General features: G+C 37.4%; 1 protein-coding gene across 1 annotated transcript in view; it reads left to right on the top strand.

Moving 5' to 3' along the window:
- Window positions 1–12,863, top strand: part of LOC113071062 (DNA (cytosine-5)-methyltransferase 3B-like) — a 33,379-nt gene extending 20,516 nt beyond the window's left edge. Inside the window, 12 exon segments of the mRNA XM_026244430.1 lie at window positions 4,110–4,189; window positions 4,525–4,637; window positions 5,584–5,767; window positions 5,865–5,949; window positions 7,732–7,877; window positions 9,362–9,452; window positions 10,604–10,618; window positions 10,621–10,751; window positions 10,836–10,921; window positions 11,031–11,100; window positions 11,215–11,333; window positions 12,357–12,863. Coding sequence (XP_026100215.1) covers window positions 4,110–4,189; window positions 4,525–4,637; window positions 5,584–5,767; window positions 5,865–5,949; window positions 7,732–7,877; window positions 9,362–9,452; window positions 10,604–10,618; window positions 10,621–10,751; window positions 10,836–10,921; window positions 11,031–11,100; window positions 11,215–11,333; window positions 12,357–12,498 — 1,262 coding nt within the window. The 3' untranslated portion in view covers window positions 12,499–12,863.
- The last annotated feature ends 223 nt before the right edge of the window (window positions 12,864–13,086 follow it).

Below are 13,086 nucleotides of genomic sequence, written 5' to 3'. Positions count from 1 at the left end.
AATTGTTAGTTCTGTTTGTTCATTCAGGGTTAGCATCATCTGAGGTCCTCTGATGGTCAGCATCATCTCTTCTCAGGTGTTCTGGATCCAGACTGGAGCTTGTGTAAATCCTAGTTACCACGGGATGTGAATCCCGTGGCAAAACATAGAACACATAGAAACAAAATACAGACATCATTAGCATAGCTGCTGATCCAACAAAGTAAAATTAGTTTAACCCAAGCTAATGAATAAAAATGCACCTTTGATCAGATGCAACTACACTCACAATTAAAAAGATACATTATTCGAATGCTTGGCGAAAGAGATGTGTTTTTAATCTAGATTTAAACAAAGAGAGTGTGTCTGAACCCCGAACATTATCAGGAAGGCTATTCCAGAGTTTGGGAGCCAAATGTGAGAAAGCTCTACCTCCTTTAGTGGACTTTGCTATCCTAGGAACTACCAAAAGTCCAGCGTTTTGTGACCTTAGGGTGCGTGATGGGTTGTAACGTGGTAGAAGGCTAGTTAGGTACGCTGGAGCTAAACCATTTAGGGCCTTATAAGTAAGTAATGATAATTTGTAACTGATGCGGAACTTAATAGGTAGCCAGTGCAGAGACTGTAAAATTGGGGTAATATGATCATATTTTCTTGACCTCGTAAGGACTCTCGCTGCTGCATTTTGGACGACCTGTAGCTTGTTTATTGAAGAAGCAGGACAACCACCTAGAAGTGCATTACAATAGTCCAGTCTAGAGGTCATGAATGCATGAACTAGCTTTTCTGCATCAGAAACAGATAACATGTTTCGTAGCTTGGCAATGTTTCTAAGATGGAAGAATGCAATTTTTGTAACATTGGAAATATGATTTTCAAAAGACAAATTGCTGTCTAATATAACACCCAGATTTCTGACTGTAGAGGAAGTAACAGTACATCCGTCTAGTTGCAGATTGTAATCTACAAGATTCTGTGTAGTGTTTTTTGGTCCAATAATTAATATCTCCGTCTTATCCGAATTTAATTGGAGAAAATTCTTTGTCATCCAATCTTTTACATTTTTAACACAATCTGTTAGCTTAGATAATTGGGAAGTTTCATCTGGTCTCGTTGATATATATAGCTGAGTATCATCAGCATAACAGTGGAAGCTAATTCCGTATTTTCTAATAATATTACCAAGGGGCAACATGTATATTGAAAATAGAAGGGGACCTAGGACGGATCCTTGTGGCACTCCATATTTTACTGATGATAAATGAGATGACTCCCCATTTAAGTAAACAAAATGGTAGCGATCGGACAGGTAGGATCTAAACCATCTTAGAGCCTGCCCTTGAATACCTGTATAGTTTTGTAATCGATCTATGAGTATGTCATGATCTATGGTGTCGAACGCAGCACTAAGATCAAGTAAGACTAGAAATGAGATGCAGCCTTGGTCTGACGCAAGGAGCAGGTCATTTGTAATTTTAACAAGTGCAGTTTCTGTGCTATGGTGGGGCCTAAAACCTGACTGAAATTCTTCATACAGATCATTTTTTTGCAGGAAGGTGCTCAATTGAGCAGACACAACTTTTTCTAAAATTTTAGACATAAATGGAAGATTTGAAATAGGCCTATAATTTGCCAGTACACTAGGATCTAGTTTTGGTTTCTTAATAAGAGGCTTGATAACCGCCAGCTTGAATGGTTTTGGGACGTGTCCTAAAGATAACGACGAGTTTATGATATTGAGAAGCGGTTCTTCGGCTACAGGTAACAGCTCTTTCAGTAATTTAGTGGGTACAGGATCTAATAAACATGTTGTTGGTTTAGATACAGTGATAAGTTTATTTAGCTCCTCCTGTCCTATGGTTGTAAAGCACTGCAGTTTATGTTTGGGTGCGATGGATGAAACTGAAGTGTTAGATGCTGTAGAATCTACATTCGCTATTGTATTTCTAATGTTATCTATTTTATCAGTGAAGAAATTCATAAAGTCATTACTATTTAACGTTGGTGGAATATTTGAATCAGGTGGCGTCTGGTAATTTGTTAACTTAGCCACTGTGTTAAATAAAAACCTTGGATTGTTTTGGTTATTTTCTATGAGTTTGTGTATATGCTCTGCCCTAGCAGTTTTTAGAGCCTGTCTATAGCTGGACATACTGTTTTTCCATGCAATTCTAAAAACTTCTAAGTTAGTTTTTCTCCATTTGCGTTCAAGACTACGAGTTACTTTCTTGAGAGAGTGAGTATTACTGTTATACCATGGTACAGTACGTTTTTCTCTAACTTTTTTCAATTTGATTGGGGCAACAGCTTCTAATGTATTAGAGAAAATAGTGCCCATGTTGTCAGTAATTTTGTCTAATTCATGTGTATTTTTGGGTACAAATAGTAGTTGAGATAGATCAGGCAGGTTATTTGCGAATCTGTCTTTGGTGGCTGGAACAATAGTTCTGCCCAGACGGTATCGCTGCGACATATAGTTAATATCAGTGATACGCAGCATGCACGATACGAGGAAATGGTCTGTAATATCATCACTTTGAGGTACAACATCTATAGCAGTAAGATCGATGCCATGCGATATAATTAAATCTAGTGTATGATTAAAACGATGAGTGGGCCCGGTGACATTTTGCTTGACTCCAAAGGAGTTTATTAGGTCAGTAAACGCAAGTCCTAATGTATCATTTGTATTATCAACGTGAATATTAAAATCTCCCATGATTAGCGCCTTATCAACTGTAACTAGAAGGTCTGAGAGGAAATCTGCAAATTCTTTTAGGAATTCTGTATACGGCCCTGGTGGTCTATACACAGTAGCCAGAGCAAGAGATACATTAGATTTCTTTTGCATGTCTGACAGAGTAACATTTAGCATTAGTATTTCAAAAGAGTTAAACCTGTATCCTGTTTTCTGGGTAACATTGAGAATATCACTATATATTGTTGCAACACCCCCGCCACGACCAGTCTGACGGGGCTCATGCTTATAACAGTAGTTTGGTGGAGTAGACTCATTTAGACCAAAATAATCATTTGGTTTTAGCCAGGTTTCAGTCAAGCAGAGTAAATCAAAACTATTATCTGTGATCATTTCATTTACAATAACTGCTTTTGGTGTGAGTGATCTAATATTTATGAGCCCAAACTTTAAAAATTGTTTTTGTTCATTTACTTTACATTTTTCTGGTTTAATTACGATAAGATTTTTTCTAGATCCTACATTATATTTATATTTATATTTTGACCTCACTATTCTGGGAACAGACACAGTCTTAATAGGTTTTACAGCACAAGTACTTTTATCATTTAAGCGGGTGAAACAAAACTCATCATAATGGTTATTTGAGAATTGACTTACTAGTCACATGGAGCGAAGTGTCCATGTCGTGCTCTCTTACTTGCTAAAGCTTGTCGCGACACCTGACACCACGAGTCGGGTCAGCTGACAGTTCCAGATATTTAGCATGCTAGATAATTGTTTGGCGTTGGCAAGGCCTCAGCGAAGCATCAGCGAGCCTCTTTGATTCATCGCCGAGTAGTTCACACATAGAGATGGTCGAGCACTGATCAACTGCTGATCTACCCCTGATCTCCTCCTACTACAAGCACGTATCAGTGGGCGGGCTAAACAGGCAGTGATGTAGTACAAGGCTATTGAATTAGCTGTTCTATTTGCTATCTAGGGCGATTACAAGTTCCTAGAGGTCCGCTCTCTATATTCTTTTCCCAGCGGAGGTCTGGACAAATATATATTTCTTTACAAATAAGTGCTAGGGTTTTAATTAGCAGTAATATCTGGAAAATATACAGCTATATGTAACTCCATCATAGCTATATTCAAAGACATACTTTTGCTGGAACTCGGTGGTAACATATGGCACACAATAAAACCTTTAGGCATTATGTAGAAATCTTTATCAAAAACAACTTACAAAACATGAATAGGAGCAGTTTGTTAAAGAACCAACAATATTTGCAATTATAAGGCTTATGAGAAAACTAGATTAGGAAGCAAGAGAAGACATTTCTTTAGGACTATTCTTGAGAATGCTTTCAGGAATGAGTTACTTTTGTGTTTTGACTCAGGCATGCTGTTAATACAACGTTTGCTTGATATTCTCCCGTTTCAGAGTTCTGTCTCTCTTGTGGGAAGACGAGAGTGGCGACCTTCCACCCGCTGTTTGAAGGAGGCCTTTGCCAAACATGCAAGGTAAGAGTTTGACCTAAATTCTCAAAACACAAAACGACACAACTGGAGAGTCTGGGAACAAATGGTTCTCCAACACGTGCTGACATGATTGCTCATAAAAGTATCGAACAACAGCACTCGTACCTTACACATGGACACCAGTATTGTATTTATCGATTACCTTAAGGGGACGAAGTAGGTGCCATGGATGTATGGATTTCACTGTATATCATTTCCATTTCCTGTTACACTCTTTTTGTACCCACACTACACATTGCTTCAAACAGGTGTTCTGGTTTGTAGGACACTTAGCTATTTAAGTTATTTACACATGTTTTTATTTGTGTATGTGTCAGGATGTTTATTTGGAAATCTCCTACATGTACGATGACGATGGCTACCAGTCGTACTGCACTGTGTGCTGTGGCGGCAGAGAGGTGCTGCTCTGTGGAAATGCCAACTGCTGCAGGTAAAAACCCAACACATTGTCTCATGCTTCTCACAAACTTGTTCTTGTCCCACAATCTATTATTCAATCTCACATTTCATTTCACTAGCGTCTTGACATTTCTTCACACATCACTTCCATAACCGCCCAATCATCCCCCCCCACACACACAATCTCTGAGCTGTTCAGATATTTGTCCTCTTCTCTTCCTCAGCATTGACATATTGGCTTTCTTTAAAGGCAAAGTGTGTTATTTATTTACCATAAGCCACAAACTGCTGCCAGTCTGCCAATTTTCTGACTATTTAGAATATTTCATAATATTTCATTTATTTCAGTGGACTGTTGCCAGTTTTTATAAATCAGTTAAATAATAACCTAAATAAAAACCTTTAAAGTAGTTAAAGTAGTAGTTTATTCTAACTGCATTTTCCGAACTACTCAGTTGCAGATACTGTGATATATTTACAGTAGTCTTCATTTGGGCTATCAATCAATTAAACATTTTAATCATATTAATTTTATGGTATGCTGATTATTTGCAAATATTCATACACTATCATTCAGACGTTTCGTTTGAGGTCAGTAAGATTTTGCAGGGTTTCTAATTTAAGTTTCTAATGCTCATAAAGGCTGCATTTATTTGATGAAAAATACAGCAATATTGTGAAATTAACTGTATTACTTTTAATTGATTTATTAATGAAAAAAATTATCACAGTATTTTTATAATTAATGTTAAATTAATGAGTTTAATTGACTGTTGACTGAATTTTTTTAAATGTTAGTCAGGCTCAAGTCAGGCTGCTCAAACAAAAAGCATTGTTTTAAAAATGCCATAGGGTCAACCTACACATGGCTTTCATATTAAACTCAAATATTAGAAACTATTTGAAAAAAGTACACTTCACCTTTAACACTGTCTGTCTTTTTAAAGGCTGCCTTTGATCAGTGTCTCTGTCCACAGGTGTTTCTGTGTGGACTGTCTGGATATATTAGTGGGAGCAGGAGCGGCCAACAGCGCCCGTGATCTGGACCCATGGCGCTGCTACATGTGTCAGCCTCTGCAGCTGTACGGCGTGTTAAAGAAACGCCACGACTGGAGCCTGAAACTACAAGAGTTCTTCGTCAATGACAGTGGACAGGAGTTTGTGAGTCTCGCATTAACATTTCCACCGATTGTAATACTCTGTTTGCAAAACTGGTTATTTTTAATTATACAATTTATTTACTTTAATTTTCTTTCAGGAAAGTCAGAAGATTTACCCTGCAGTCCCAGCAGAGCAAAGACGTCCAATCAGAGTCCTTTCACTGTTTGATGGCATAGCAACAGGTTTCTGTGATATCTCTTTTGATTCTATATTCACCTTTTCTGGTTAGCATGAATGTTTCACAGATGCCAATAATATGTATTCAATATTGATTTCATATCATATGATGCATATTCATAAAATTTATAAAAACGGCCATAGTTATAAGTTTCAAACTACTGTACTTTTCCAGGACTATAACACTTCTGTTAGGCTTCCCTATATATCCAGGTTTCAATGGACTAGTTTTTCTTCAAAGAAAAAGGGTCTGAATTAAAATAATAAATATCTGACTTACCATATTTTCCACACTATAAGGCACACTTAAAATCCTTTAATTTTCTCAAAAAACGACAGTGCAATTTATAATCCAGAGCGCCTTATATATGGATCAAGGCGCTCTGTCAAAATGTTGACATTCCCTTTAGCACAGCTCCATCGAGTGGATGCATAACGCAAACCCAGTCAAATGTTTGTCTGCAGTATCTTCTATGCGCCTTATAATCCGGTGCGCCTTATAGTGCTAAAAATGCGGTATATATTTAAATATTTGACTTATTTTAACTTAAGTCATCTTGATGGCCCCTTGAAAGTTTGCTGAGGCCTCCTTGTGGGCCCCAGACCACCAGCGGAGAACCATTTGCACAATTGGTATTTTTCCTAGTGACATACACAATTATGAAACAAACAATATATTATATAATAATATGAAATTAAATAAAATTAAGTTTATTTATATATTTATGTAGGTACTGTGTGTGTGGCAAGTGGGGCGGGGGCGAGTGCCATGGTAATCGGAAATGAAAGTGTAACTGTGCGTTCACACCAAACGCGAATAGAGCGTCTGGCGCAAATGATTTCAGTGTTAAGTCAATGTAAAGACGCAGTTACGCGCGTCTGGAGGTCACGCGGCGCGGTATACGCGAATGCACCTCATTCGCACGTCTAGTTCACGCGAATGAGGCGAATTGAGCGTCAGGCGCATTACGCGCAAGTGGTGCTTTTTATGCATTTACGCGTTTGACGCGAATTCGCGTCTGATGCCCGAGTTGAATTTTTTTTACTTTGGCTTCAATTCGCACCGCGTTAACCAATCAGGAGTCCACTTGCTGCTGTGCGGCAGGCCCGCCCGTAGTCACTCATTCAACATAGAGGAACAACTGATATTGTCAGTGACCAGACACAAAGAGCTATTTGAAACAAGTTCTTATTTCTATAGAGACCCAAATAAAAAGGACCTCGCTTGGAAGAGTGTGTTGTAAATACACATTTCACTTTTGAGTCACGTACAGGTTTCTCGACCCGCAGCCTTCCCGTCGTTTCTTACAACTATTTTCCCCCTAATATACAGCTACTTTTTGCTAACAAGATAATGTGTTTATTCAGAGAACGTGTGCAGGAAAAAGTGCAAAAGCCTTGAATGCTCGATCAACATCAGCCATCTTGCAAACAGACAACCGCCTAGCCTAAATGTTCAAGCGGCAAACTAGACTTGGTAGAGGCGAATTTGACGCTCTATTCACGTTTAGTGTGAACGCAGCATAACAATATACCCTTTTGTAGTACGGGAAAAAGGAACTGGCGAACATTCAAATCAAACTTTAATAATAAAATAAACACAAAACAGCGTGACAGCCCCTTGCGGATGACTACTGCACACAAACAAACCAAGACACAAAATAAAACTCAGGCCTGTTGTCATCTTTCACTGTCGTAACTAAGAGAGAGAGAGAGAGAGAGAGAGAGAGAGAACTAGTGGAAATGAATGCTAATCACTTTTTATGAACATTTTTATCTTAATTTAGGTTACCTAGTGCTTCGAGACTTGGGCTTCAAGGTTGAGGTGTACATCGCATCAGAAGTATGTGAGGACTCGATTTCAGTGGGAGGTGTCCGGCATGAAGGAAAAATCCAGTATGTGCACGACGTTCGCAATATCACCAGAAAAAACGTGAGTTAACAGTCATTTTTTTCTGCTCCTCCAGTTCATCTCGGATATAAATATTTAGATGTAAAGTAGTGTTGTGCAACTCTTTATTCAGAGTCTTATTTTATATTTTAGCAGATTAGGCTCTTTATTGTTTTGTAATAAAACTCAACAAAATCCTTTTTCGGTGCCCCTCTATGTAATATATTCACTGAGGACTATTTAATGATTGTTCATGTCTGTGAGACCGGTTTTACTGTGGTTTTACATAATCAGGTTTTATATTAACCGAGTAAGACCCAGACCTCAGTTCTCTGTTCCCTCATCTGTTTCATTCGATAAAAGACTGGATAGAGACTGATTGGCGCCATCACCTCACAGGCCACACACACCTGGCCCAAAGTTATTTGTTTAGTAGTGCGCTGCTTGTCCCAGCAGCGCTTGATAAGGCTAATGGCCTCACCTGAGTCTGGTCTTTTTCGTCACACCTTCAAGTTTCTGTTTGGCTTCCATTATCTCTCCAGCTCACACTCAAACACTGAGACACACACAGGGAGCAGCAAGTTGTCTTAAGCCTTAGTGATGGAACACAAAAGTGCTTTCTCCCTTCCTAAATCCCCTCTCCTCAATTCATCCATTCACTGCCTCACTCTCCCATTCAATCACTCATTCACTCACCCATTGTTGTTGCTGAACTGGTTTGTGCGGGAGCGCAGAGAGGGATGCATGAAAGGTCTCTTGTCCTTGAAGAAAAGAGAGAAGAGATATATTGGAGGGGGTTTGGGGGCCCTTGGTTGGGTTATTTATGAAACACTGAAAAAATGAGAAGGCCTGGAAAGAGTCCAGCTGCAGACATGCTCTCGCACTGGCACACGCAGATGTTGTGCCGAGGGTAAAGATGTACACAGGCCATTCCCACAGGTCTCTGAAGCGAGGGATTCTTTCAGCAGAACATCTGGAAAGTCTAATTAAATGCTATCTATGACCTCAGTGACTGGTAATTACATCCAATTACTTAGATCTGTTCAGGAAGTTTCCTTATCAACACAAGAAACAGTATCAGTCAGAAAAAGCTGAACTTCATGTTGGAGTCTTAAATGTGTTCAGAAAAGTAGGAATTCAAAATAGAGTGCAATAGTCAAATTCAGGCAGATAAAATGCCATTCTATTTCTCCATATGGGGGAATGCTTGTTAATAAATTATAAACCTTTAAAGAAAGCTACAGGATTGTTGAGCTACATGGATGGTATTGTTTTTTTGTTTTTTTTTATGATTGTGTTCAACGGTTCAACATTTGGTTCATGGCTTTATCTTTTTAATGAATACATTTCGAGAAATACTTTTGGGAAAAATTAAATCCTAAAGGGAAAATGAATACCAGGCGGCTGAAAAGGTGGATGGCCACTGTTTCACTCTGTAATGAAACATTGGGATACAAACTATTGGATTTTGGTGAATGTGTGGTGCAGCTGTGCTAACACTAGATGATGCTGTTTCTGCTGCTCAGATTGCTGAATGGGGGCCGTTTGACTTGGTGATTGGTGGAAGTCCCTGTAATGACCTTTCGATTGTCAACCCTGCCAGGAAAGGCCTGTACGGTAAGACATTACTGCTCTTATGAATCTTATTAAGAGAGTCTTTCATTGTGCCACACAAACCCCTTGTACACTATATATTTTGTTATGATTAAATGCCATTTCATAACACATGAATTATTATGGTGATGTGTTTACAATCAGCTCTATGGCAGGGTGTTTTTTATTTAAAGTTAATCTATTTATCCACCCATTTTCCAAAATCACTTTTCCTCTGTAGGTCTGCATGAAGGATATGAATAATAGCTCAAATTTAGCAGTGGATTTTTTTATTACTTTTCTAAGTCATTTTAATTTTAATTGTAATTACCAAGACAGTAAGCAAGGCTTTACTCATAAAGCATTGACTAAAACAAAGTTTACTAAGTGCTTTAGTGGTTCTCAGCCAGGAGGTTGAGTACCGAGAGGGGGTCTTTGCAAACTTTAAATGGGCCACAGAATGACTTAAAATAATTTCAAGTAATATATTATTATTAATAAAATGAATTATATTGTATTTAATATATTTATTTAATTAATAAACCTAATTTAATTGCCAAGAAATATAAAGTCTAAATGTAAACTGAAGTTTTTATCTCACTTCAATAATTTATTTTATATTAAAAAAAAAAAAATTATATGCTGTATATTGAAAATGCTGGAATTGCAAAATGTATTGTGGCTAGTTTATATATCAACACTCCTAATTTCCGTTGATAAAAAAGCTAATAGGTTTTCCAAAAATACATCAGAAATAACATGAAATATCCAATCTTATATTGGGGGCCTTTGAGTCAAAAAGGTTGAGAACCACTGCTTTACAGAAAAAAAATATAAATGTCTTAGAAAAATATAAACAATAAAAAAAAACATAAGATAATTGAGTAAAACTAAGGGAAGAGTTTTCACTTATACATGTTCAAATGTTCATAAATATTTGTCCATTTATCTATTTTCCATGAATATTTTCTTATAATATACTCCACGTCTCTTCTTTATTAATTTCTTTTACTTATATTGAATTCAACTTTAATTAAAGGAGGAATCTAAACCATATATAAGGACCATAATCACCCACAACACCCAAGCAACCACATAGCAACAACCAGTCAAAGTCTTTTAGCAACCGCTCAGACTACAACAAAATCTAAAAATATCCAATATATTGTGTTTAGAGGGGACTGGACGCCTGTTTTTGAGTTCTACCGCCTCTTGAGTGAGGCCAAACCGAAGGAAGGGGAAGACCGACCGTTCTTCTGGATGTTTGAGAATGTGGTGGCCATGAGTGTCAATGATAAGAGAGACATCTCACGATTCCTGGAGGTTTGAGTTTCTCCACTGGTTACTGTTATTTCAGACGGACTGATCTGGTTCAGTTCTCATTTCTATTTGTCTGTGTATCTGCAGTGTAATCCAGTGATGATTGATGCCATTGAGGTATCCGCTGCACACAGGGCACGTTATTTCTGGGGAAACCTGCCAGGAATGAAGAGGTATTTGCCATCACAGCTTCCCCATTTCCTCTTAAATTATCTCCAGACATCTCGAAAACTTTTTAACCAGCATCACAATAAAGTTTGTAATAAATCTGCTCTCTTCCAGGCCTCTATGTTCATCTGGGATGGATAAATTAGAGCTTCAGGACTGTTTGGAGCATGGCCGTGTTGCTAAGGTAACTTAGTTTTAAAGCCATCAGGCTTTTATTGATTAACTCTATTTATCCACTTCGTGACCTTGAGCAGACCGTACCAGGAGAAATATGTGAAGTCTAACTCTGTGTGTTCAGTTTGGTAAGGTACGCACCATCACAACACGCTCCAACTCCATCAAACAGGGCAAAGACCAGCACTTCCCTGTCATGATGAACGGCAAAGAGGACATCCTGTGGTGCACAGAGCTCGAGAGGTGTGTTCGCAACAACAATCTGATGGATTGATTTGATCAAATATGCGACCCTGGACCACAAAACCAGTCTTAAGTCACTGGGGAATATATGTAACAATGGCCAAAAAAACATTGTGTGGGTCAAAATGATCGATTTTACTTTTATGCCAAAAATCATTAAGGTATGAAGTAAAGATCATGTTCCATGAAGATATTTAGTAACTTTCCTACCGTAAATATATCAAAACTTAATTTTTGATTAGTAATATGCATTGCTAAGAATTCATTTGGACAACTTTAAAGGCCATTTTCTCAGTATTTAGATTTTTTTTTGCACCCTCAGATTCCAGATTTTAAAATAGTTGTATCTTGACCAAATGTTGTCCTATCCTAACAAACCATACATCAATGGACAGCTTATTTATTCAGCTTTCAGATTATGTATAAATCTCAATTTCGGAAAATTGACACTTAACAGGGGTTTTGTGGTCCGGGGTCACAGATATCAAATAACGAGTGCTCTGTATACTAATGCCGATTTCCGATAATTCTGAAAAATCTTAAACCGTTTTAACAACCATTTAATTTAATGACTCAAAATGTCAAGTTAAAAACATATTTTCATTACACGTGTCGACGTGTGTATGCATCAAAATATTTTTTTCAATGTAACATTTTTTTAAACAAATGTTATTTATTATTAGCCTATTTAATAAAGTTTCTTTTCGAGGATTTATTTGTTTAAACAAGTCATTTCCAGTAAAGTTTTTTATCACCCTGATATTTTTGACTTTACGCCTTATAAAAGTGTTAAATACAATTCAAAGTCATTCAAAATTTCATTTAAATAAATGAATAAATAATGCATTCAAGCCATTGTGTGTTGAAGTCCAATCATATTCAGAAATTGCCTTTTTTTAAGTATTGTTAATTAAATAATAGATTAAGAAATAATTATATAATAATAATAATTTATAATAATAGATAATAAATAATGTCACTTAATTGACCCAAAAATCATTATTTCTCTCCTTCTCTTGTCAGGATTTTTGGCTTTCCTGTCCACTACACTGATATGTCTAACATGGGCCGTGGCGCCAGGCAGAAGCTACTGGGACGGTCTTGGAGTGTTCCTGTAATCCGGCACCTGTTCGCCCCACTAAAGGACTACTTTGCCTGTGAATAACACATGTAGTCCATGATCAGGTTGTTTAAAGTTACACAACAAGCATAAAAACAATGTACAAAACCTAATGTCCTCAATAAGGAGCTCTTGGAGACTAGTTAATCTCTCGCTTTGCAAAGACCAGCTGAGACATTGAGCTGACTTGAGGACAAGGGTAGTCTTGACCATACCAATCTCAAGGTAGACACTGTGTTGTGATGCTTAGAGCATCAGTTAGTAAAAACACAGATAGCTTTTGTACTAGACCTTTTGTTAATTGATGTGCCCCGCAAGGTCTTTAAAACTTTTCAGGGTTCATCTCAACACATGCAGTTAGATGTTATCCTTTATTATCATGAGGGAAAAAATAAAACATTGTCCACGTTGCCTTACAATCTCAAATAATTAAAAAAGAAAGTTAAACATTTTTACAGCTTATCTGGCTAAAGAATGTACAAATGTGCGATTTCTTATTATGTCAACAGACATCAGTACTTACTTTGCATAGTGACACATTGTTTACATGGTATTGTTGCTGTGAGAAAAATACTTGAAATTTATCAATGCAAGCGTACCAAAACACGAAGCCCCGTTCCGGTTTCATACAGC

The sequence above is a fragment of the Carassius auratus genome, unplaced genomic scaffold (assembly GCF_003368295.1).
Source record: "Carassius auratus strain Wakin unplaced genomic scaffold, ASM336829v1 scaf_tig00005844, whole genome shotgun sequence".
Classification (NCBI taxonomy): Eukaryota; Metazoa; Chordata; class Actinopteri; order Cypriniformes; family Cyprinidae; genus Carassius; species Carassius auratus.
This window is presented reverse-complemented; position numbering and strand designations above follow the sequence as displayed.